General features: G+C 38.8%; 1 protein-coding gene across 1 annotated transcript in view; it reads right to left on the bottom strand.

The window, feature by feature from the left end:
- LOC150082630 (RING finger and SPRY domain-containing protein 1-like) overlaps nt 1-27,984 on the bottom strand; it is a 178,129-nt gene that overhangs the window by 131,734 nt on the left and 18,411 nt on the right. The window contains exon 3 of the mRNA XM_090377556.1: nt 3,517-3,682. Coding sequence (XP_090233682.1) covers nt 3,517-3,682 — 166 coding nt within the window. The remainder of the gene's footprint in view (nt 1-3,516; nt 3,683-27,984) is intronic.

The raw sequence follows: 27,984 nt of genomic DNA, 5'->3' as shown, positions 1-27,984 counted from the left end.
GGCTGCCAGACCTGTATACAGTACTCAAGGTGTGGCCTGACCATTGCCTTATACAAGGGAATAATCACCTCCTTATCCCTGCTAGAAAAATTCCTGTATATCATTGACAAGACACCATGAGCTACTCTTGCAGCCTGTCTGTACTGATCAGAGAACTTCATATCTGCCTGCACAATTATCCCCAGGTCCTTTTCATTCTCTACCACTGTCAGTGTAGTACCACAGAGTTGATATGTTGCTCTGGGATTGCTGTTTCCCATATGTAGTACTTTACATTTGTCAATGTTAAACTTCATTTGCCACCTCTCAGCCCATATGCTCAACCTTTCCAGATCCTGTTGCAGCAGTATAGCGTCAGTAGTGTCCTTAACAACCCTGCCAACCTTTATATCGTCTGCAAATTTAGACATTAAGCTTGATATATCATCATCAATATCATTTATAAATACAGAAAACAACAATGGACCCAACACTGAACCCTGAGGAACTCCGCTAATAACATTAGTCCACGATGAGCAGTGTCCATTGATTACCACTCTCTGTCTTCTACCCCTCAACCATCCCTTTATCCATAGCAGCAATTTGCCTCCAATGCCACACTGTTCCAATTTGTGCAGCGGTCTTCCATGTGCAACAGTATCAAAAGCCTTTCTAAGATCCAAATATATAATATCAAAGTTATTCCCTGCATCCAGTTCTTTTATGACTTCATCATAGTATACAATCAAATTGGTCAGGCAAGACTTTCACTTAACAAAACCATGCTGTGTTCGAGCTATAACTGAAGTCTTGTCTAGATGATCCTGCAGTGCTTCTTTAACCAGTGCCTCCATTAATTTTCCTGGAACAGAAGTTAAACTCACAGGTCTATAATTACTTGTGTCAGCCTTTGATCCTCCTTTGTGAATTGGGGTCACATTTGCACATCTCCAGTCTATGGGTACCTCCCCTGAGTCCAAAGAAGCTCTCATAATTATGGCTAAGGGTTTGCTTACTTCCTTTGCTGCTTCATTTAATATAACTGGATAGATCCCATCCACCCCGGGTTCCTTTTTTATGTTTATCTTCAACAATTTCTCCCCCACTTTCCTCACAGTTATTACAAAATCATCTAGCTCACTGCCAGAGTTCACTTCACCTCTGGCATTCCCCTTCCTGAATAACTCCTCATGTGTGAATGTAGATTCAAAATATTCATTTAGTTTGTTAGCCACCTGAGTAGGATCCTCAACTGTTGAACCATCAATATCCAGTGGACCAATCTGATTCATCCCTTTCCTTCTAGAGTTTACATAGGTAAAGAATTCTTTTCTGTTTTTCTTTGAATCCTTTGCCAAGGATTTCCCATAATCTGCCTTTGCCTGCCTAATCTCCTTTGTGATTAGGCATTATGTATATATATGATATATACATACATACACACACACACACAGGGAGTTTTAATTCATTCATCTTGCTCATTTTTAGGTTAGGCTATCTAGACCTTTTTTATCATATTTATCATTTATTTAGGATTAAATGCATTAATCCCTGGCATTGCTGCTGTGAAGGATATATTGTATATCGCTTTTGTATACAATAAAGATCATATATATATTTGAGCTAAAAATTTTTGAATTTTGTGTTAAAATTGGACTAAATATTACTGTTTAGATGTTATTTTTTCTAAATTAAAATTTTGCCTTATCAACTGCTTTTTCTGAATGGGAAAGTTATTCCCTGTCATCAGTTTAGTCTATAAGCATCATTAGTGTGCTTCTGAAACAAACAAAGTGATTTTATTTGAAGAAAAAACAAATACAATGGTTGTGTGGATGGTTGCGTTTGAATAAGCATATTTAGTGGTGTCAAACAGTAGGTGTACAAGGGCAGATATGTCTCACATCTCCTTCTGCAAGTAATGACAAAATAATTATTTTTAAAAAAAAATTCTCAGATGGAAATTAACGATTTCATGAAATAGAAGTTTGGGGGGGGGGGGGAAGTGCAATAATAAATTCATTATCAGGAAATAAAATTAGAATGAACATTCTATAGAATAACACTGTTAATTTCAATGCCTGCATTACGTATTTTCCTTTTGAGTTCATCTGAATTGTCAATGGACATTTTGTATGCTTCTGCTTTAGCAAAAGCCCAAAAGAAAGTCTTAAGAGGGGAGATCAGGAGAACGCAGTGGCCAAGACACATCACTCCTCACTGACTAATTTCTTTTTGCACCATTTTATTGAAAATTATGAGAAATTATTTCTCATTATTATCATTGTCCAAATCTATTACATCCAGTGAGCATATAGTCACAAGCAATATATAAATCAATTCTGGACTATCATCATTCTATTCACTATTTTTATTTCCATGGTATAAAATTTTCTGTTAGATCTTTAGCCCCAGATATAGTATGAATCAGAGCTGTGCTACTCTTAGCCCCAGATATAGTAAGTTCTCTCTCTCTTTTCTGATGTTTGCTTGATACCACCTACCTCTATGCTTATTATCACTCTCTTTTGCTCCAATCTATTAGGCTAATCGCCTTTCTTCCATCCTTTCTAATATGTCCATACCATCTTAATTTTGTTTCTCTAAATTTTACTGGATATTTGTTTCTCTAGGATTCTTTCTTATTTCCTCATTTGCAATATGGTGTTGCCACTGCTTCTATATGTTCATTCCATTCATTTTTGAAGATTCTAATTTAGCAATTTCTTTATTTCTTACCTGGCAATCAGCTAGCCTATTTTAACTTGGGTTAACTTGGTTTAAATCTTAAAAACAGCTGATTTTGTCATTTGGCTATCTTCTCTTTTGCTCCATATGAACTTCTTTAACTGCCTTTCTACACTTCCTACTATACTTATTCTGTTGTTTATTTCTATGTCTAATCTTCTAACTTTATTAAAAGCTATTCCTATATATACTAAATTACTAACTTGTTCTAATTTGTTTAGTGTACACTCCAAATTTTCCTTGTCTCTCCCACCTGTTAAAACTTTTTTTTTTTAAACAAATTTTCACACCAATCTCAAACCTATATCTAATATATGTCAAAAGCTATATCTAATAAAAGAAAAGATACATGCAAAATACACTTCACTTCACAACACTAAATAAAATTTTTCAATCTCCTACAAAAACTTCTGAACAGTCTATATATTTTCTGAAAATTAGATTAGTTTGATTAATCTATGGTCAAACAACTTGCACATAAATGCATCCCTGTATGAAAGATGACTGTTCATCGTACAGACAAACTTTGCAGAAAAGATAACTCTTACATTCTTAAACATCCATTAGCTCTGGCTTTAAGATCTGTTAAAATTTTGTAATTAGCTAAATACTTACTCTCTTAAGCCAGTGCAAACTCAACAGTAATGAGAAATTATTAATATAAACAATAAATCAATTCTCACATCCTGCAAAATTTAAGAAAATGTTTAAAAGAATTGAGATAATTTTAGTGAAATATTCAAATAAAATTTATAAATAAAAATATATTTAAACAAACTATAAGAATACCTTTGTTGGCAAAGGGCAGTCATCCAATAATAAGGTAATAACAGCCGGTCCAAGAGGATCATCCATTGGTATAACATTTACCATGGAACTAACTACAGTAAGCCATCCTTTTTCTTTGTCTGCAATAAAATGAAGCTTCATCATGGAAGGAGGTGGTTCTAAGTCACTGTAATATGAAAAGATATATTAACGAATTGCGTACTACTATTATTATTCATAATTACCTATTTTCAAAAATTTTCTGTACTCTTTACTTTGATTTCAATACAACTGTATTGTGTTTCAATTTGTTTCATTTTTCTAACATTCTAGGTTAAATAAAACCTGAAAATATTAATGTACAGAATGTTCCTTACATCACAAGGCTATCAAAGTGTCATTTTGTAGCAAATGATATGTGGAATAGCAATTTTATTATTTCAGGTCAGTGAACTGATCAATTTTATCATCGAGAAACTTCAGCATCAAATAAAGATAATATACCTATTTTTAAAATGGCTTAAGTGGTCTGGCACAATGAAGAAAACTTAACAAAGAAACAAAAGAAATAGATAAAAATCAGTTTTTTAATACACTGATAGGTTTAGAGAAGGAAACTCTGAGGCTTCAAAGATGCATACACTAACACATCACTGGGAACAATAGAAAATATCACTGTCATAAGCATGATTTAGCATAACTGCAGGAAACCAGTTCACTACATACTTGATAAAAAACAAAAAAATTGTTTTACAAAGTGAAAATCATGCAAGACAAATTCCTCATCCTTTGTGGAAAACAACCCAGTTTACATTGACAATTTGAAAAGGAAGAATTTTATTTATATTAAGTTTTCTTCATTTAAATGAGAAATCAAAATAAATTAAAGACCTTGGAATTTCTCTTAGACAGTGTCCTATAGTCTTTATCATTCAAAAGATGAATATCATCCTCAGAGGAGAACTATAGATATTTTAAGAATTATAGTAATTAACTACTAATGAAAGAGAAAAAATCTTCTATACAGGAATTTTTTTTGGAACATACTTAGTAATTATGTTTTCATGTACAAAATTAACAGATAAAGGAACTAGCTAGAGTGTACTGAAATGAATAATTCAAAAATATGAGTGAACTTATGTCAGGAAAAGTAGAGTTAGTTTTCCTTCATGTAAGTGATATATAAGGAAATAAGATGTATTAAGAATTTCATAAGTACCAACAGAGAATCTAGAGGGGAATGCATGGACACAGTGAAGAAAATAGGCAAATTATATATATATTCTAATGCACCTAAGCACAAAATTAGTATATGATGCAAGAAAGCAAGCTTATGCAGAATCAGACAAAAACTAAACAAAAAAATAAATAAAATTCCCACATCACCTATCTGACCTCTCTAATAATTTAGAATTAGTAGAGGCATACAAGGGCGGTTCAATAAAGAATCGCCCACACCTACTTCCACATATTGCAGAGTCATGATATTTTGTGTGTAGCATCATAGATATCTCTGTACTAAAGGTGTAAAATTTCAGCCCTGTGTCTTAATTTGTTTTTCTCTTACAGAGCTGAATGTGTGACAAAGTAGAAGCCAGAGCTGTAATCCGGTATCTGTTCTTGAAAAGGACATCTCCTAAAGAAATCCACAAGGAGATGACTGCTGTATATAAGGATGAAGCCCCATGCTATGGCACTGTCACTGTACATCAGTATAATGTGATAATCTGAGCCCATTCCAGGTCGTCCCCATTCAGCCAGTGATCACAACACGATCAGTAAAGTGGAGTCGTTAATCATGAAAGATCGCCGGATATTTGTGCGTGAATTGTCCCAGGAGGTGAATATTAGTGTGGGATCTGTTGAAAGTCCTTCAGGACCAACTCCATTTACAGAAATTGAGTGCAAAATGAATTCCCTGATTATTGACTGGTTTCCAGAAGGCTGATTGACAACAGAAATCACAAAGGTTGTTAGCCCTGTGCCAAAAAAATGAGGAAGACTTTCTCTCTCATCTAATCACTCAGGATGAAAGTTGGAGACACCATTTCGACCCTGAAAGTAAAAAGCAGTCCACGGAATGGCGACATCATGGTCCCCCCCCCCCCAAGAAAACAAGGGTCCAAGGGTCGGCAGGAAAGGTCTTACTGACAGTGTTTTGGGATGAGAAAGGCGAACAAATATAGATGCCTATTATGCCAACTTACTCACAAAATTACGGGAGAAAATCGAAATGGCTAAGGTAAAGAAAGCCTGCACAAGAAGAACGACGAGAAACGTCGGATAACTTACGCGGAAAATTAGTTTCCCGACACCGGACTCTAGTGCTGCTCGCTCGGTAAAGATGGTACGTGTTATCGGTCTGGAGCAGAAATCGAGAGGGATATATTGATTGACAGGTAGGCGTGGCAAACGATGAAATGATTGGTGGTGGGCGTGACAGACGACAAGCTACTGTGTAGTCACTGGTTGGCATTATAATGTGTATTTACCAGTAAAGAACACTGCATAATAGTTTTGTGATGAACGGTAAACAGGTAATAGTAGCGATGAATCTTTTAAGGTACTGATTGACGTTATGATATGTGTGTATCTGCACGAGAGTCTTTAAAAATAAAAGTACAGTAATAAAAAATTAATATTTTGTTAATAAACAATTTGTGCTAGTCCACACATGATTCTAAAGAAAAAAGGTTAGGTTACCCCCTCCATGGGGTTCAAGCTCCCACGGGATTCAAGTGGAGGCAACCTGACCTTTTTTCACCATTATGAAATACTGTAATGGTAAAAAAATAGTGACCAATTTGATTGGATACTAAGATGTGGTCACAAAGGAACTGGATGCAGGGAATAACTTTGATATCATATATTTGGATCTTAGAAAGGCTTTTGATACTGTTGCACATGGAAGACTGCTTCACAAATTGGAGCAGTGTGGCATTGGAGGCAAACTGCTGCTATGGATAAAGGGATAGTTGAGTGGGAGAAGACAGAGTGGTAATCAATGGACACTGCTCATCGTGGACTAATGTTATTAGTGGAGTCCCTCAGGGTTCAGTATTGGGTCCATTGTTGTTTTCTGTATTTATAAATGATATTAATGATGGCATATCAAGCTTAATGTCCAAGTTTGCAGATGATACAAAGGTTGGCAGGGTTGTTAAGGACACAATGGAAGAATGCTGCTGCAACAGGATCTAGAAAAGTTGAGCAGATGGGCCGAGAGGTGGCAAATGAAGTTTAACATTGATAAATGTAAAGTACTACATATGGGAAGTGCAATCCCAGAGTGACGTATCAACTCTGTGGTACTACACTGACAGTGGTAGAGAACGAACAGGACCTGGGGGTAATTGTGCAGGCAGATATGAAGTTTTCTGAGCAGTGCAGACGGTCTGCAAGAGTAGCGCATAGTGTCTTGTGAATGATATACAGGAATTTTTCTAGCAGGGATAAGGAGGTGATTATCCCCTTATTTAAGGACCTGTATACAGTACAACCTTGAGTACTGTATCAGGTCTGGAGGCCTAATTTTAAGAAGAATGTAGAGCTGTTGGAACGAGTACAGAGAAGGGCAACTAGATTAGTGAATGGAACAAAGGGTTGCTCTTATGAAGAAGGGCTTAAATTTTGCAAATTACAGTGTCTGGAGACTAGGCACCTGCGAGGTGATCTGATTGAGGCCTTGAATAAAGCCTTGAATGGTTTGAGCATGCTCAATGCTGATGGAATTCTTCCTCTTGCTCAGAATAATCATTTGAGAGGGCATAAATTCATATTGAGGAAAGACAGATGTGCGGAAGTTTGCCTTTAGCCAGTGGGTGGAACAGACTTCCATCCTTTGTTGTGGAAGTTGATAGCCTAAATAAATTTAAGGCTGAGCTGGACAGGTACTTGGAACGAATGGAGGGGTGAAATGGGAGCGTTTTTTTTTTTTTTTTGGCTGATGCCGCATAAGCTTGCTTTCTCGCATCATATGCTGCTACTAATTTTAATGCTAAAAAAGTTATGGCATGTGCGATTAGGACAAGTTACCATTAGTGTTGCTGAAGTAATACTAAACTGATGTTATTGTGTGTTGTGTTCGTGCACCATTCAGCACATCGTTTGCCACACTTACATGTCAATCAATATATTGTTCTCAACTCTGCTCCAGACCAATAACACCTATCATCTGTTTACCGAGTAAGCAGCGATAGAGTGCCGTATCGGAAAACAAATTTTCCACGTAAGTTATCCGACATTTCTCGTCGTTCTCGTGCAGACTTTCTTTACCTTCGTCATCAAAACTTGTAGGCGTGGTATGCTGTCCAAAGGTATTAGAATGCTTCAAGACAATGCCCCAGTTCACACTTCTGAAATTGCAACAACACAAGCGGCCACATGTGGATATGAAATACTGCCCCATCCAGCCTACTCACCCAATCTTGCACCATCGGACTTCTTGTTTCCTTCCCTCAAATCATTTCATCGGGGGACCCACTTCCCTGATGATGAGACACTCATTTCTGCAACAGAGTCATGGTTCAAAGACCAACCTCACCACTTCTACAAAAACGGTATCCATAGCCTCATCCATTGATGGGAAAAATGTGTAAATCTGCATGGTGGCTATGTAGAGAAGGACTAAAACCTGTGACAAGAATCAACAGGCTAGCAACTCTGCAGCTATGTCAGGGGGATTCTTTATTGAACCAACCACATATGATACAAGAAAGCAAGCTTATATAGGATCAGCCAAAAAAAAAAAAATTCCCATTTCACTCATCCATTCACTCCAAATAGTAGTAGTAGTAGTAGTGGCACATGATGTAAGAAAGCAAGTGTAGGAGCTTATGCAGCATCAGCCAAAAAAAAAAAAAAAACACACCATTCCCTCCAAATGCCTGTCCAGTTCCTCCTTAAATTTATTTAACCTATCAACTTCCACAACGACAGATGGAAGTTTGTTCCAGCAATTAACCACCCGCTGGCTAAAGGCAAATTTCCGCACATCTATTCTACATCTAAATGTTTGTCTAGTTCTGCTTTGATCTTATTTAAGTTGTCGACCTCCACTATAACAGATGGAAGTTTGTTCCAACTATCAACCACTCGCTGGCTAAAGGCAAATTTCCACACATCTATCCTACAATTGTCTTTCCTCAATTTGAATTTATGTCCCCCTCAGTTGAGTAATCTGAGCAAGAGGAAGAAACCCATCAGCATTGAGCTTGCTCAAACCATTCAAGGCCTTATACACTTCAATCAGATCACCTTGCAGGTGCCTAGTCTCCAAATTCTGCAATTTGGAGAAATTAAGCCTTTCTTGGTAACAGCAACCCTTTGTTCCATTCACAATTTCGTTTCCCTTCTCTGTACTCATTCCAGCAGCTCTACATCCTTCCTAAAATGAGGCCTCCAGGAAATTCTCCAATGCATCACAGTCTAGAAAATGTGCGAAATGTAAAATGTTTGCAGACCTTTCTAGAACAGTACATGATCTAGGCCAAGGAAGATGTCGTTGTATGTGCTAGATGCAGAGACTGTAAAGAAATTAGGTACCAATTCAGCATTCTGATGAGTCATAATGAAATAGTTATATTTCAATAATATATAATCAGCACACCTGTAATTGGTCTTAAAAATGTTTGCTACTAAGGGATTTTCTCTTGTATTCTTGTTTGCTCTCCCTACAAGGAACCGGCAGTAATCCCCCATCATTACAGGATCCCAGTATCCTTGGTACCGCTTTTCCATTGTGAAAATATCTTGATAAAACCACTCCCTTGTTCATCACTCACATCTCCCAGATTTTTGGAGAAAAATTCAAGATGGGAATGGAGAAAATGAATTTTCAATGACATTCGACAGTCCATGTTTTTGTAGCACTCGAATAAATTAGACACCAACATTTCATAGTTTTCTTCTTTCCTATTACCCAAAAAAACTATGTACTACTGACTTAAATGATCGGCAAGCTGCTAATTCAACCTGCTTTACTGGGTTTCAAACACATTGTCTTTCAGGAGTTTCATAATTTGGGGTTCAACAATAAATTCCTTCCTTCAGTTTGGAATTAGGAAACACACTTCTCAAGTATGCCAATTGCAAATCTGTTATCTTCTTTATCTAGTCCCTTTACGAAAATTTTCATCAATCCAAGTTTGATGTGCAGGGGTGGAAGAAGAACCTTGTTTGATTGGACTAAAGGAATATTTTACATTACATTGTCCTGATATGAACTCGTCCTGCTTGTCTCAATGTTGCACAACATAATGTTCTCCTGTCGCATGGCTGTCCCACAAATACAAAAAATAACATTTCGTTAACCCCCCCCCCAACAAACTAATACCCTTTAAATCATTGCATATGTTCCAACCATAATCCTGGTATTTTATAGAATGTAGAACCATAGACATGCTTTCAAGACTTTCTTTTAAGTCCAACTGAATAAAACAAAGGAACTTATGGAAATCCATTGCCATTATGAAGTAAAACTGCTTTTTAAACTTAATTTTTAGGCATCTCTGAATAATTGCCATTCATCTGACCTTATGCACAACACTCACCTCTTACAGAAGTCCAATAAGGTCTTTGCAAAAACACATACTGTCCTCTGTAGCAAAATATTTCGACAATTTTTCATGTCTTTTTGATACACTGGAATCTTTGTTACTGCTGTGAGTATATTTCACTGCTGTAACCTAGAACCTACTTGGAAAACCTTGGCACAGCCTACAAAAATCTTCACCAAAAATCCTAAGTGTGCTCTCTTCATATTGTAAATTGTTGCATTAGAATTTGAACCATAGGCAGAAGTCTGATCATATTTATCATGATCAGACTTGATCATGATAAACATGATCAGAATTAGCTTATATCTGTTAAAATAAATCAGTATGTCATACATTACTGGCTAGATTATGCAAAATTGGCATATTTTGGTAAAAACATAACTCCCTCTATATTTAATAACTGTGATGTGATGTGATGTGAAACTATTGTGATGATTTTTGAAATCTACGCATAAAAATTGGTTAAAAACAGCATTTAAGTTCTTGGATATAAAAATCATGTTGGCAAGTGTTATTTTCCCTGGAACAGAAGTTAAACTAACAGGTCAGTAATTACTCGTGTCACCCTTTGATCCCCCTTTGTGAATTGGAAACACATCTGCACATCTCCAGTTCATGGGGACCTCCTCTGATTCCAAGAAAGCTTTCATAATTTTGGCTAACGGTTTGCTTATATCCTTTGCTACCTCCTTTAATATAACTGGACAGATCCCATCCACCTCAGTTGCCTTTCTTATGTTCAGCTTCAACAATTTCTCCTCCACTTTGCTCTCAGCTATTACAAAATCATTTAGCTCCCTGCTAGATATGATAAGCTCCTGTCCTACACTTCCCTACAGACTTCCTCATGTGAAGATACTCGTAGATGCAAAATACTCATTCAGTTTGTCAGCCACCTCAGCAGGATAATCAACAATCGAACCATCGATATCAAGTGGACCAATCTAATTCATCCTCTTCCTTCTAGAGTTTACATAAGTAAAGAAGTCTTTGCCGTCTTTCTTTGCATCCTTTTTCAAAGATTTCTCATATTCACTTGCTTAATCTCCTTTGTGACTTGATTACTGACTATCTTATATCTGCCAGTCTTCTGTGTCATCTGATAATTTATATGAATCCCAAGCATTTTTATTCTCTGCCATGAGTCTTATTAGTTCATTTGCCATCCATTTAGGCCTAAACCTTGAACAGTATTTCTTAGTTGAGACAAAAAGCCTAGCAGCTTCCAAGATTACTTCTGTGAATGCTTCCCATTTAGAATTTGCTGCTGGTAACATCATCAGTTGGTCCCACTGTATAGAATTTAAAAACTGTCTGAGACCACTAGTCACCTTTACGAAAGTAAAAACCCTTCTCTTTACCTCTGATGGTAGTTTACATCTTTAAGTAAATCCAACATCAGTGTCCTGTGATCACTGCCACCTAGTGGTTCCTTCATCTGCAGATTCTTAATGCATGAAGAATCACTGCTGATAATCAGGTCAAGAGTATTACTCTCTCTAGTTGCCTCTCGAACATGCTGCTGTTGATTTACTCTTAAATTTAGTCAAACTACCCACTTCCACAGCACCAGATGGAAGTTTTTTCCAACAATCAACTACCACTGGCTGAAAGCAATGCATACATCTATCCTGCAACCATCCATCCTCAATTTAAACTGATGCCTCTTCATATGTGTTGTCAGAGCAATAGGAAGGATGTCATCAGCACTTAGCTTACTCAATCCATTCAAAGCCTTAAACACCTCAATCAGATCTCCTCACTGGGCACTACAATTTGCAGAACTGAAGCCTTTCTTGGTAAAAGTGGTGCCCTTTCATTACTCTCGCTAATCTCACTGCCCTCCTCTATACCTGTTTCAACAGGTCAACATCCTTCCAAAAATGAGGCTTCCAGACCTACATACAGTACTCAAGATGTAGCCTAAACATTGCCAATGGGATAATCGTCCCCATATTTCTGCTGCCAAAATTCCTATATATCACTTGAAGGCCACATGAGCTGTCCTGGCAGCCTGCTTGCATTTCTCAGAAAACTTTGATTATATAATAATCTCCAGATCTTTTTCATTCTCCACTTTCCTTAGCACTGTATCACACAACTGATATGTTATTCTGGGATTACTGCTACCCATCTGCAGTGCCTTGCTTATGTCAATGTGAAACATCAATATCCATTTCTCAGCCCATCCACTGAATTTTTCTGGGTCTTGTTGAAGTAGCATATCCTGATTATTGTCATTAACCACCTGACAACCTTCATATCTTCTGAAAACTTAGACATTAAGACTAATATGCACTATTCAATAGCATTAATAAAGGCAAATGGGCCTGTGGTACTGGAGTCCATGATTAAAGAGTAACAATACAGCGTATCCAGTGACAAATTTTTTTAATGACTAAGTATGGAACTTTCAGGGTAAACAAACCCCCTTCTTCAGAAAAACACACAAAATACTAACAAAATATAGACGTTACAGATAGAATTAAAATAAAATAAATACCAAGTGAGTTGCACGTGCTCTAATGCACACATGGCCATGTGATTGAACATTATTCACTAGATTGGCGTTCATTGTTTATGTACAGACGAGTGTGGGTTTGCTGCCAGCGAATGGTTCAAATCTGGGAAAATCTCTACATCGACTTGGTGGCTATTACCCGCCACGGGCTGCCAACTTCTGGAATTTTATAGCCTACTTAAGGTTCACAAGCCAGGCATTTCACTCCGACCAATTGTCCTGCTGCAACACGCCTACATATGAATTGTCTAGGTACATCGCACGACTCCTTACACCTCTAGTGGGAAACTCTGTCCACACAGTCACTAACAGTGAGGAATTCATTCGCCTAACTAAAGAACTCACGGTTCCCGACAGTGAGATCATGGAATCCTTCGATGCTGTCTCTCTGTTTACATCCATTGCTGTCCAACAGGCGACTCCTGGAGAATGACCCAAGCCTATACCAAGCAGAATATTGCTATCCACAGAGGACATCTGTGCAGCCCTCAACCTGTGCCTGTTCATCCAGTTCACTGTAGAGTTAGAAGTGAACAGGTCCCTTCCATTCCGGTATGTTCTAGTGAAACGAATGGGCTCGCATCTGGAAACCTCAGTGTACTGTAAGCCAATGTGGTGTGGGCAGTTTACCAACTGCAGATGAGCCCACGCCCATTGCCATCTAAACAGCACTGCATATGCTCTATTCTCTCGAGCTTGGAGCCATTCCAGCTCAGAGGAAGCTAGGCGCACCGAGATTTCCAGAGTAAGAACTGACCTAGTCAATTGTGGGTACCCAACCCAGGTATTAGACAGGTGCTTGCTACAAGCACAAGACCTTATGACCCATCCGAGAACGTCGTCCCCACGTGACAATATACCTACTGCCTATATTCCTTACTATACGGGCACATCAGACCAGATTTCTAAAATCCTCCGTGAGTACAACATAAAATGCACACAGCTGCCTGGTAAGAGCTTATGTTCTCTGGTTTTGAACGTTAAGAATTCTATCACCCCTCTCTTACGTAGTGGAGTAGTTTTTTTGTTTTTTTTTTGTTAGTTGTTGGCGCATCGGCTTCTGTGGCCATATTGTATCTCCCAAGGTTTTTGCATTCTATATTCTGATCCAAGCCCGAGGCGGGATTCGAACCCATGACCTTTGGGTTGCCAGGCAGGCACTTTACCCACCCGGCTAGCACGGTCGGCCTAGTGGTGGAGTAGTATACTGCGTAACTTGTAATGACTGCGGCAGTTACTATATAGGGGAGAGCTCTAGACATCTTCAGGATCACCTTGCAGAGCATGGCAGATCGATTTGCCTAGGTGACACTGACCACTTTGCAATTGCGGAACATTTATGGTCAACACATCATGACCTTAACCCCAGATGCAATTGTGAAGTGACTGACCAATCCCGACACTTCCGTCACCGCCTTTGGCTAGAATCATTGAACATATCATGCTGTCCAAAAGTCTTGAATAGCTGCAAAAGTACGAGGCTACACCCTTGACAGGCACTGGCAGCAAACCCACACCCCTCCGTGCACCAACAATGAACACCAATCTAGTGAATAATGTTCAATCACACAGCCATGTGTGCATTAGAGCACACACAATTCATTTGGTATTTATTTTAATCTCTATCGTCTATATTTTGTTAGTATTTTGTATACATCTTTTGCTGAAGAAGGAGGTTCGTTCACCCTGAAAGCTCCATACTTAGTCATTAAAATTTTTTTCACTGGATACACTGTATTGTTACTCCTTAAGCATTAATAAATATGGAAAATAACAATGGACCTAGCACTGAACCCTGGGGGATTCCACTAATAACATTAGTCCAAGGAGAGTTGTTGTTGTTGTTATTTGGTTTTTAGGAGCATTAGCAACTAAGGCCATATTGCTCCGGGAATATGCAATGGTCATTTCCTGACCTTTCTGCATCCTCCGTATTTGGTGGTCACGGGCTCGAACCCCGGTCTAATCAAGAAGCGTGTGCTACGCACTGCTGCTCCTGCCCACCTGGCTACGGAGGCGCCTCCAAGGAGAGTAATGCTATTGATAACCACTCTTTATCTTCTCCCACTCAACCATCCATTTACCCCTAATGCCATACTGCTCCAATTTGTACAGCAATCTTTTGTGTGCAACACTATCAAAAGCTGTTTGGAAATCAAGCTAGTAAAACTAATGCAGCAGTACAATATTTGAAGTCTGTACATAAAAGATATGGACTTTTGAATATCCACTTTTTGAAAGGTGAATCATTATCACTTTTCTTTTTCAAAAAATAATAGTTATAATAATTAAATGAATACTGTATCCATTTTCCATACAACAAAAAAGAAATCTGGAAATGAATCAACTTTTATTTAACAGTCACATCTAAGGGACACACACCTTATATAGAACCCACTGTCTTAGTCCTCAAACAACTTCTTGAACAGCCAAGTAGTATATGGAAGTTTTACTTCTGTATACCACTTAGCTGTTCACTAAGACAAAACACATTATTCATAATCCAGCATATGTTCACTAATAGAGAACACATGCCAGATGATGAGAAGAGAATAAGCATCTTCCCATCTCTTCTATCATTGCAGCAGGTTGCAGATCATTGGAACGAATTGCCAAAGTCAAAAGTAACATTCAGAGTGGAATTGGATATGGTGTTGCCTCAGATTTTTAAATGTATAGCAGAATCACCTATTCTGGTGATGCTACACATTAAAAGAGATATTAGCAACTTAGGTAGAACAGTGAATTACTTAGTTAAGTTAAAGGCAAACCTTAGCACCGAGTACTCAGTGGTTGGTCTTCAACAGAAATTCTCTCCATGATTAAAGTCAAACAGTTAATGCAGAAATTGACCTTATTTTAACATTCCTGCAATCCTCTGGGAAACAGGCAGTAATACAGAGGACCATATCTGAGGAACAGGGAAGGTGTGATAACAGTTCATAACTTAAATTGTTGATTGTTCCATGGTTATCCAAGCCTTGTTAATGGGTAAACTGTCACACATAAGATCCCTCTTAAGAGTTTCCCCATGATGTTTAGTCTTTAACTACTCATGAAATTTCAGTAGCAAGGAAGAATAATAATTTTCTGAGGGTAATCAATGAATATTGTCTTTTCTTTGTTCCAAACAAACAGATGTCATGTCTTGGTAGCTGATGGTGTCCTCAAAATTTTTTTGTGGCTAGGTCTTTCATAATCCATGGTCATCAACTGACTGACAAACTTGTTTAAATCCTGAGAAAATTTCAAAAGAATTCTTTGGGTAATTCACTCTCTCCCTCCTCTGGTTTGCATTCGGATCTTTTGGAACCCATTTCCCTAAGATTATATATAAATTTTTTTTTCACGCACAATTTTGTGGACAATATGATGATCCAATTTGACTATTTTTCAAAATTTGATCACGGGTCATTCAGACCTGTGGTTTTTCTTTTATGACTCTACTCTTTTGAATTCATCAATCTAGTTCTTGATGGTACTGTATAATGGACATATCACAGGTTTCCATATCCTTATGGATATGCCCTTTTAACAAAAAAAAAAAAAAAAAAATATCACACAGCTCTCTTCTTTTGTGAAATTACTTCACAGGATAACTTTTTTTTGAACATTAAAAATTTAGGATTTTACTCTAAAAATTGAGTTACACACATAAATTTTGCAATTTAATATTACTGTGTTGATTTTATTTATTTATTTTCATATAATGAAATATATGGTAGGCTAGAAACTTTTTAAATTTCTCTCATATCATTTAAGACCTGTGTACATCATACCAAAAATTTAAGATGACAAAGAAGGATACAGCAGAAAAAAGATATGTAAAACAAGGTGGGAATTTTTAATAACTTTTGATATAGAAAAAATGAGATATTCAATAGAATTCTTCACAATGATAATTAAATATTAAGGGAAGAATTTTGATTATCAATTCTGAATATCTACCAATTATGATTTTTAATCACTGGCAACTTTTCATGATGGGATATCAAACATCTGCTTCTGGTTACAATAAATAGTATTCTAACTACAGTACACCTGGACTATATACTTAAATTGAATGTACAGGAGAAGTCTAACATTAGCATTAGCATTAGTAGAGGCATTTGATGCAAGAAAGCAAGCTTATGCAGCATCAGCCAAAAAAAAAAGAAAAAAAAAAAAAAAAAAACCCACTTCCACTTCACCCCTCTGTTCGTTCAAAATACCTGTCCAGCTGAGCCTTAAACTTATTTAGGCTATCAACCTCCACCACAAGGGATGGCAATCTGTTCCACCAACCAACCACCCGCTGGCTAAAGGCAAATTTCCGCACGTCTATCCTACATCTGTCTTTCCTCAATTTGAATTTATGCCCTCTCAGGTGATTTTTCTGAGCTAGAGGAAGAATCCCATCAGCATTGAGCATGCTTAAACCATTCAAGGCTTTATACACCTCTATCAGATCACCTCGCTGGTGCCTAGTCTCCAGACACTGTAATTTGCAAAACTTAAGCCTTTCTTCGTAAGAGCACCCCTTTGTTCCATTCACTAATCTCGTTGCCCTTCTCTGTACTCGTTCCAGCAGCTCTACGTCCTTCTTGAAATGAGGCCTCCAGACCTGTATACAGTACTCTAGGTGTGGCCTGACCATTGCCTTATACAATGGAATAATCACCTCCTTATCCCTGCTGGAAAAATTCCTGTATATCATTGACAATACTCCATGAGCTACTCTTGCAGCCCGTCTGCACTGCTCAGAGAACTTCATATCTGCCTGCACAATCACCCCCAAGTCCCTTTCATTCTCTACCACTGTCAGTGTAGTACCACAGAGTTGATACGTTGCTCTGGGGTTGCTGTTTCCCATGTGTAGTACTTTACATTTGTCAATGTTAAACTTCATTTGCCACCTCTCAGCCCATCTGCTCAACCTTTCCAGATCCTGTTGCAGCAGCATAGTGTCAGTAGTGTCCTTGACAACCCTGCCAACCTTTGTATCATCTGCAAACTTGGACATTAAGCTTGATATACCATCATCAATATCATTTATAAATACAGAAAACAATAATGGACCCAACACTGAGCCCTGAGGGACTCCACTAATAACATTAGTCCACGATGAGCAGTGTCCATTGATTACCACTCTCTGTCTTCTCCCCCTCAACCACCCCTTTATCCATAGCAGCAATTTGCCTCCAATGTCACACTGCTCCAATTTGTGTAGCAGTCTTCCATGTGCAACAGTATCAAAAGCCTTTCTAAGATCCAAGTATATAATATCAAAGTTATTCCCTGCATCCAGTTCTTTTGTGACTGCATCATAGTATCCAATCAAGTTGGTCAGGCAAGACTTCCCCTTAACAAAACCATGCTGTGTCTGAGCTATAACTGAAGTCTTGTCTAAATGATCCTGCAGTGCTTCTTTAACCAGTGCCTCCATTAATTTTCCTGGAACAGAAGTTAAGCTCACAGGTCTATAATTACTTGTGTCAGCCTTTGATCCTCCTTTGTGAATTGGGGTCACATTTGCACATTTCCAGTCTATGGGTACCTCCCCGGAGTCCAAGGAAGCTCTCATAATTATGGCTAAGGGTTTGCTTACTTCCTTTGCTGCCTCCTTTAATATAACTGGATAGATCCCATCCACCCCGGGTGCCTTTCTTGTGTTTATCTTCAACAGTTTCTCCTCCACTTTACTCCCAGTTATTTCAAGATTCTGTAGCTTACTGCTAGAGTTGAATACACCTCTGGCATTCCCCTTGCTGAATAACTCCTCATGTGTGAATGTCGATGCAAAATATTCATTTAGTTTGTTAGCTACCTGAGCAGGATCATCAACAGTTGACCCATCAATATCAAGTGGACCAATCTGATTCATCCCCTTCCTTCTAGAGTTTACATAAGTAAAGAACTCTTTGCTGTTTTTCTTTGCATCCCTTGCCAAGGATTTCTCGTAATCTGCCTTCGCCTGCCTAACCTCCTTTGTAACTTGGTTGCATATCAACTTGTATCTATCATAGGCTTCTGTGTCATGTGTTAATTTGTAAGTATCCCATGCATTTTTCTTCTCTGCCATATGCCTCATTAGTTCATCTGACATCCATTTTGGCCTAAACCTTGAACAATATTTCTTAGTTGGTATGTAAAGCCTAGTAGCTTCCAAGATAAGTTCTTTGAATGCTTCCCATTTTGAATTTGCTGTTGGTAACATCATCAGTTGGTCCCACTGTATAGAATTTAAATACTGTCTCAGTCCATCGTAGTCGCCTTTACGGAAGCAATAACCCTTCCCTTTACCCCTAATGGTAGTTACCTCTTTCAGTAAATCCCACTTCAGCACACTGTGATCACTGCCACCTAGTGGTTCATTTATCTGCAGATTCTTAATGCATGAAGAATCACTGCTGATAATCAAATCAAGAGTATTACTCCCTCTAGTTGCCTCCCGAACATGCTGATGTAGAAAACAATCATCCAATAAATCCACAAAAGCCCTGCTAGTGTGTGAGTAACCAGCCCCCAAATTCCAGTCAATATCTGGGAAATTAAAATCTCCCATTATAAGACTCTCTGATTTACTGGCCCACTCTATTTCCCTGTACAGTTCCTTATTATACTCATCAGAGTCATTAGGCCTATAGCACACTCCTACTCTCAATTTTGATCTCCCAATGCTTATGTCACACCAAACTGACTCAACACTGCACTGTCCAGCGATGTCGACTGGCTTCACTTCCTTAGTTTTTATGTGTTTCTTAACTAATAGCATAACCCCTCCCCCCTTCCTATCCTGTCTATCCTTTCTGTAGACGTTGTACTCCCCAAATTGCAGTTCTGCATCCCTTATATCTGTGTGACACCACGTCTCTGATATCCCAACAATATCTGCCTTTGATGTTTTGAGCAATACCTCAAATTCATCAAATTTATTTACTAAACTCCTAGCATTGGTGTACACGCAAGTATACCTGCACCTGTTTCTATTCTTAGCTACCCTAACACAACCCATGTGTTTACTTGTACCGCAATGGCTCCCAGCAGTCTCTGAAATACCATGCATCTTGTTTTTCAGGCTTCTGCTCATTCTAATAGAAGCAGTGCAAGAATCTCTTTCACCTCTGCCAGTGGCTACTGTCAATCTATTGGTCTTTGTCTCCCCCCAAGCTAGCAGTTTTCCGACCCACCTAACACTGCCTCGACAGCATCAGCAAATATTCTTGCACCCTTTCTATTTAAGTGTATCCCATCCCTGTAGAAGCAATCTCTCCTGTTAACAAGTACAGTCCAGGCTGAAAAAAATTCTACCCCTTGAGCCTTGCACAATCTTTCCAGGGCCGAATTGATAGACAAGGCTCTCATCATATACTCCCTCCTATCGTGTCTGGGCAGAATTGCAGACACTTTCAAATTCAACCCTAATTCTCGGCTTTTGTTCAACAGTGACCTGTACTTGTTAAGTAATTCTGCTGGTCTAATATCTGGTAGTTGAGCCAACAACATTATATAGTTTTTTCCCCGACTTAAATGCTGCTGCTGTGCAAGATGGAAATTTCATTTCAGAGCAATAAAACTTTTGTCAAGCTCAAACCTTGAAGTAAACACAATAACATACAAATGCATACAATTATTTAAGAATTAAGATATGCTTGCATTTTATAATTAATTTATAACACAGGAAAGTTTGTTTCAAAGTTAAAAGATTGTCTGTTGCTATTGATGGGTAAAATTACTGACTCACTGATAATTAGCAATGAGGAAGTCAAGGGTTTTTCAATCCTGCAGTTCTCAAACAAAGCATTAAAGTGACATAAGGCATTTCAATTTTTATGTTTGTAAATACTGGCGCCTCCGTAGCCAGGTGGGAAGGAGCAGCAGTACGTAGCACACGCTTCTTGATTAGACCGGGGTTTGAGCCCATCACCACCAAATACGGAGGATGCGGAAAGGTCAGGGAATAACCACCACATATCCCGGAGCAATATGGCCTTAGTTGCTAATGCTCCTAAAAACCAAACAACAAACAAACAAACATAAGTATTACAACAGGTTCAAAATACTGTATACAACTGCCAATGACCAATGTTATTATGGCTTAGTTTAATGTTGGTGCTTATATTGAGGGTTTAGTGTCAAAAAACATTAACTACAGAATCATTTTATAGTTGATGTTTTTGATGTAGTTGATGATTTTGTAATTAACTAAAAAAAAAAGTCGGTTGACATTTTCCTGGTTTACCGGAAATGTACTTACAGCCTAAGCTAACTTGTAAAGTATTAGAGGGATACAGTTCTATGAAACTATATGCATTGTTATTTTATAAAGTAAAACTGAAGTTATCACAAAAAGAAAATGCAGTTTTGTAGTTAACGTTGTTTGACACTAAGCCCTCAATACAATGTATATCATTGAACATCAAAAAGAACTAAAACAAATGAAGGTCCATTTGTTTTAGTTCTCTTTTACAAATGAAAACAAATATGTCCGTTCTGATATTCCCTGTCAGAGACTTGGCAATTTGGAATCTCCTCTCTTTGATCTTCTCTGGCTTAAAATCTCTCTACCTCATTGTGTCAAATTCATCTGTTGTCTCTACCGTTCTCCCAACTCCACTAATCACTTGGAGCTCTTTGACTTCCTCTCGTTGCAACTTGACTTTCTCCAGTCCAACTCTCCTAAAAGTGAGGTAATTTTCCTTGGTGATTTTAATGTTCACAACCCCAGCTGGCTTCCCTTTTCTAGTCACACCGACCCAGCAGGTCGAGATGCTGAGGCTTTTGCAATTACTAATGACCTAGCACAGATTGTTCATTTACCTACAAGAATACAGGACAATCCTAATCATACAGCCAATACACTTGATCTTTTTCTCACAAACAACCCTTCTAAGCACACGGTCGAAGTGACAGCTCCTTTAGGCACTTCAGATCACAACTTGGTGATTGTCTCTTCTCCAATGGAACCTTTATCTCATGGCTATTCCCAACCTCATGTTGTTTGGCATTACAAGAATGCAAAATGGGATGACCTGTGAGACTTCTTTTCTTCTTTTCCTTGGTCGGATTACTGTTTCAAAAGTTCTGATGTCAACGTTTGCTCAGATCGTGTCAGTGAAATTATTCTTGCAGGAATGGAATCCTTTATCCCACACTCCACTTTAAAATCTCGTCCTTTATCTAAACCTTGGTTTTCCAATAAATGTGCTAAGGCTGTTCAAGAGAAGAATGTTGCATACCGTAATTGGCTTGTTTCTAATTCTTCAGTTTCATTTTCTGCCTACACCAAAGCCCGCAACAATTGTAAAGCAGTTATTAATCAGTCCAAACTAGAGTTTGAACAGGCTAAGAGTAGAAAACTTGCTTCTTGCCCTAATGGTAGCCGAGCATTCTGGTCTCTTGCCAAAGCTATTGGCCGCATCTCTGCTCCCACCTCTGTCCAAACCAGATGGTTCTGTTGTCACTTCAGCCAAGGATAAAGCTGACCTGCTAGCATCCCATTTTTCTTCCAGCTCATGTATTAATGATCTTGGTAAAACACCTCCCACCATTCCCAACACACTCCATTCAATGCCTCCTGTGGTCTTCCGTCAAAAGGATATCAGAAGGATTTTGATGAATCTTGATGCTAAGAAAGCTCCAGGTCCTGATGGTATTTCTCCACTTGTTCTCAAAACCTGTGCTCCTGAACTTACTCCTATTCTTTGCCGCCTTTTTTCACTTTCTTATTCTAAAGGTGTTTTTCCTTCTGCTTGGAAATTTGCTCATATCCAGCCAGTTCCTAAAAAGGGTGGCAAATCCCTCCCATCCAATTATCGTCCCATTGCAATTACTTCTACTCTTTCTAAAGTAATGGAGAAATCAATTAACCGCCAACTCTTAAACTACCTAGAAACCTTCCGTCTGATCAACGATCACCAGTATGGATTCCGTCAGTGTCGATCCACTGGTGATATTCTGGCTTATGTTACCCATTTATGGACTAATTCAATGGAAAGGTTCGGTGAAACACAAGTAGTTGCTCTTGACATCTCAAAGGCTTTTGATCGTGTTTGGCATAAAGGTCTTCTAAGCAAGCTTCCATCTTATGGTTTGCCAACTGTTTTTAGTAATTGGTTATCCAGTTTTCTCGCTGATCGCTCACTGAGGGTGATGGTTGATGGCTCTCTGTCTTCTAACTTCTCCACTAATGCCGGTGTCCCCCAAGGTTCAGTTCTTTCCCCCACTCTTTTCCTCTTGTATATCAATGACCTTCTTCCATTGACTGGAAATCCTATCCATAGTTTTGCCGATGATAGCACATTGCATTCAACTTTCCATTTTGAGAAACCTTGTCCTGCTCAATCAGCTTCAACTTCTCGAAAATCTGCTGCCAATTCCTTAAATGCCGATCTTCAGGTAATTCTCCAGTGGGGCAAAGACAACTTAGTTGATTTCAACCCTTCTAAAACTCAGTCTTGTCTTATATCTCGCAAAAAGGATTCTTCTGCTCCTATGCTTATCTTTAGTGACACTCCAATTTCTAGGCAAAAGGATATATCTCTTTTGGGGATTACCCTGACTTCTAATCTCTCTTGGCACAAGCACATTACAAATATTGCTTCCTCTGCATCTAAAAAACTTGGTTTTCTCTTTCGCTCTCAACGTTACTTTTCTTCCAAACAGCTGCTCACTCTGTATAAATCGCAAATCCGCCCTGCCATGGAATATTGTTCCCACATCTGGGGTGGTGCCCCCAAAACCTCTCTCAGGCTTCTTGATTCCATTCAGAAGAGGGCAGTTAGGTTAATTAATGATTCATCTCTAACAGAGTCTCTCCACTCGCTGTCTCATAGACGCACTGTTTCTGCTGCATGCCTCTTCTACAGATACTTCCATGGGCACTGTTCTTCTGAATTAGCTTCTAAAATTCCCGCTCTCTCTTTCAAAACAGTCCGAACACGTGCCGCCACTAGCCAACATCCATTTACTGTCCAACTTCAAACACACAGAACCAACTTTTCATCTTCCTCATTTATTCATTCAACTGCCGTTTTCTGGAACAACCTTCCTTCATACGTATTTCCTGAAAATTACAATCTAAAGAAGTTCAAGTCCAATGTCAACAAATATCTTCTTTCGTCTTCTCAATCTCCAACCCCAAGCACGGTACTAAGTACTATAGGTTCTAATACCTCTCGTGTTTGGGGTTCACATAAAAAAAAAAAAAAAGGTTGTTTTATTATTAATTTTGTCTCTATACTTTATAGTTTAAGTAATTTTCATCATTTTATTATATAAAATAATAGAACAAAAAAATATAAAATAAATGGCATACAGACACACCAAAAATTTTGGTTATAATGACTTCATAAGTATTTTTTGATAAATTTCCAATATTTGATAATCTAGCACTACAGCAGTCCTATGGATGCTGGCCTATTGGACTTCTACTGTTATGACTATTTTTAATTGATATTAAAAATAATTCATATCTTCTGAAAAATGTGAGTGATGAATAGTTGAATTTTCTTGTCTCTCCCCAATATTTTTGCATCGAATTATTTCTGTAAGTAGCTTATAGACCTAGTAAGGATCATTAGTTTATTCTGAATTGAGACAGCGAGACTTGAAAGTTAATTAATACTTAAGTGTCTGTAGATATAAAGTTCGTAAGTTCCCGCCTTTGTGATACGATAGTTATATACCGTACTAGATAGCGTTAGTTGAACTTCGTTAGCAGTTAAATTGTACTTTTAAATAAATACATATAACGACTTAGATTACAAACGTAACATAATTAATTATAATTAATTACTAAATTAATAGAATCATGACTCAGACCAGAGCAGCAAAGCAAAAGGCTCAAGCTAATGGAAGTGCTGCGGCGCAGAGCAGAACTGAGGGGGGCAGTTGTCCTCTGACTCACAGCCTTATAAAATGCACTGTTTGCTCGATGTCTGCAGAGCAATCGGGTACGGGACATGATACTGCCATGGGGGATGTCTTTGTGTGTGCGCGATGCAAGGAGTGTATCGATATCAGGCAACAACTCAGCGTTCTTCGGGGCCTATATGAGAGCTTGAACGACAGGGTGGATGCCCTCGAAGAAACTAAATTGAGGGGCCCATCAAGCTCTCAGCTGCCCACATCAATGCCAGAGCTTGTACTTGGGCATCACGTGACACAGAGGCAACCCCCAAGGCAGAATGCGCTGGTCCCGAAGAAACTAGTAGTTGTTGGTGACTCTATTGTCAGGGAAACGGGGAACATGCTTTGTAAAAAGGATAGGTGGAACAGGACCAGGGTATGTCTGCCAGGGGCAAAGGTTGATGACGTTGTAGAGCGAATATCATCTTTAAGGGCACAAAAGGTGATATAGTTGTACACGTTGGCACTAATGATATTAAGAGTAGGAGACTGGCAGAATTACTTAACAAGTACAGGTCACTGTTGAACAAAAGCCGAGAATTAGGGTTGAATTTGAAAGTGTCTGCAATTCTGCCCAGACACGATAGGAGGGAGTATATGATGAGAGCCTTGTCGATCAATTCGGCCCTGGAAAGATTGTGCAAGGCTCAAGGGGTAAAATTTTTTTCAGCCTGGTTTGTACTTGTTAACAGGAGAGACTGCTTCTACAGGGATAGGATAAACTTAAATAGAAAAGGTGCAAAAATATTTGCTGATGCTATCGAGACAATGTTAGGTGGGTCGGAAAACTACTAGCTTGGGGGGGGGGATACAAGGACTAATAGTTTAACAGTAGCCACTGGCAGAGGTGAAAGAGATTCTTGCACTGCTTCTATTAGAATGAGCAGAAGCCTGAAAAACAAGATGCTTGATATTTCAGAGACTGCGGGGAGCCATTGCGGTACAAGTAAACACATGGGTTGTGTTAGGGTAGCTAAGAATAGAAACAGGTGCAGGTATACTTGCGTGTACACCAATGCTAGGAGTTTAGTAAACAAATTTGATGAATTTGAGGTATTGCTCAAAACATCAAAGGTAGATATTGTTGGGATATCAGAGACGTGGTGTCACACAGATATAAGGGATGCAGAACTGGAATTTGGGGAGTACAACGTCTACAGAAAGGATAGACAGGATAGGAAGGGGGGAGGGGTTATGCTATTAGTTAAGAAACACATAAAAACCAAGGAAGTGAAGCCAGTCGAGATCGCTGGACAGTGCAGTGTTGAGTCAGTTTGGTGTGGCATAAGCATTGGGAGATCAAAATTGAGAGTAGGAGTGTGCTATAGGCCTAATGACTCTGATGAGTATAATAAGAAACTGTACAGGGAAATAGAGTGGGCCAGTAAATCAGAGAGTCTTATAATGGGAGATTTTAATTTCCCAGATATTGACTGGAATTTGGGGGCTGGTCACTCACACACTAGCAGGGCTTTTGTGGATTTATTGGATGATTGTTTTCTACATCAGCATGTTCGGGAGGCAACTAGAGGGAGTAATACTCTTGATTTGATTATCAGCAGTGATTCTTCATGCATTAAGAATCTGCAGATAAATGAACCACTAGGTGGCAGTGATCACAGTGTGCTGAAGTGGGATTTACTCAAAGAGGTAACTACCATTAGGGGTAAAGGGAAGGGTTATTGCTTCCGTAAAGGCAACTACGATGGACTGAGACAGTATTTAAATTCTATACAGTGGGACCAACTGATGATGTTACCAACAGCAAATTCAAAATGGGAAGCATTCAAAGAACTTATCTTGGAAGCTACTAGGCTTTACATACCAACTAAGAAATATTGTTCAAGGTTTAGGCCAAAATGGATGTCAGATGAAGTAATGAGGCATATGGCAGAGAAGAAAAATGCATGGGATACTTACAAATTAACACATGACACAGAAGTCTATGATAGATACAAGTTGATATGCAACCAAGTTACAAAGGAGGTTAGGCAGGCGAAGGCAGATTACGAGAAATCCTTGGCAAGGGATGCAAAGAAAAACAGCAAAGAGTTCTTTACTTATGTAAACTCTAGAAGGAAGGGGATGAATCAGATTGGTCCACTTGATATTGATGGGTCAACTGTTGATGATCCTGCTCAGGTAGCTAACAAACTAAATGAATATTTTGCATCGACATTCACACATGAGGAGTTATTCAGCAAGGGGAATGCCAGAGGTGTATTCAACTCTAGCAGTAAGCTACAGAATCTTGAAATAACTGGGAGTAAAGTGGAGGAGAAATTGTTGAAGATAAACACAAGAAAGGCACATGGGGTGGATGGGATCTATCCAGTTATATTAAAGGAGGCAGCAAAGGAAGTAAGCAAACCCTTAACCATAATTATGAGAGCTTCCTTGGACTCAGGGGAGGTACCCATAGACTGGAAATGTGCAAATGTGACCCCAATTCACAAAGGAGGGTCAAAGGCTGACACGAGTAATTATAGACCTGTGAGCTTAACTTCTGTTCCAGGAAAATTAATGGAGGCACTGGTTAAAGAAGCACTGCAGGATCATTTAGACAAGACTTCAGTTATAGCTCGGACACAGCATGGTTTTGTTAAGGGGAAATCTTGCCTGACCAATCTGATTGGATACTTTGATGCAGTCACAAAAGAACTGGATGCAGGGAATAGCTTTGATATTATATATATTGGATCTTAGAAAGGCTTTTGATACTGTTGCACATGGAAGACTGCTACACAAATTGGAGCAGGTGACATTGGAGGCAAATTGCTGCTATGGATAAAGGGGTGGTTGAGAGGGAGAAGACAGAGAGTGGTAATCAATGGACACTGCTCATCGTGGACTAATGTTATTAGTGGAGTCCCTCAGGGCTCAGTGTTGGGCCCATTATTGTTTTCTGTATTTATAAATGATATTGATGATGGTATATCAAGCTTAATGTCCAAGTTTGCAGACGATACAAAAGGTTGGCAGGGTTGTCAAGGACACTACTGACACTATGCTGCTGCAACAGGATCTGGAAAGGTTGAGCAGATGGGCTGAGAAGTGGCAAATGAAGTTTAACATTGACAAATGTAAAGTACTACACCTGGGAAACAGCAACTCCAGAGCAACGTATCAACTCTGTGGTACTACACTGACAGTGGTAGAGAATGAAAGGGACTTGGGGGTGGTTGTGCAGGCAGATATGAAGTTCTCTGAGCAGTGCAGACGGGCTGCAAGAGTAGCTCATGGAGTATTGTCAATGATATACAGGAATTTTTCTAGCAGGGATAAGGAGGTGATTATTCCCTTGTATAAGGCAATGGTCAGGCCACACCTAGAGTACTGTATACAGGTCTGGAGGCCTCATTTCAAGAAGGATGTAGAGCTGCTGGAACGAGTACAGAGAAGGGCAACAAGATTAGTGAATGGAACAAAGGGGTGCTCTTACGAAGAAAGGCTTAAGTTTTGCAAATTACACTGTCTGGAGATTAGGCACCAGTGAGGTGATCTGATAGAGGTGTATAAAGC

This window comes from Mastigoproctus giganteus, chromosome 7 (assembly GCF_048544385.1).
Source record: "Mastigoproctus giganteus isolate SK-2022 chromosome 7, ASM4854438v1, whole genome shotgun sequence".
Lineage (NCBI taxonomy): Eukaryota > Metazoa > Arthropoda > Arachnida > Uropygi > Thelyphonidae > Mastigoproctus > Mastigoproctus giganteus.
Note: the sequence above shows the minus strand (reverse complement) of the source record. Positions and strands in the feature narration are given on the sequence as shown.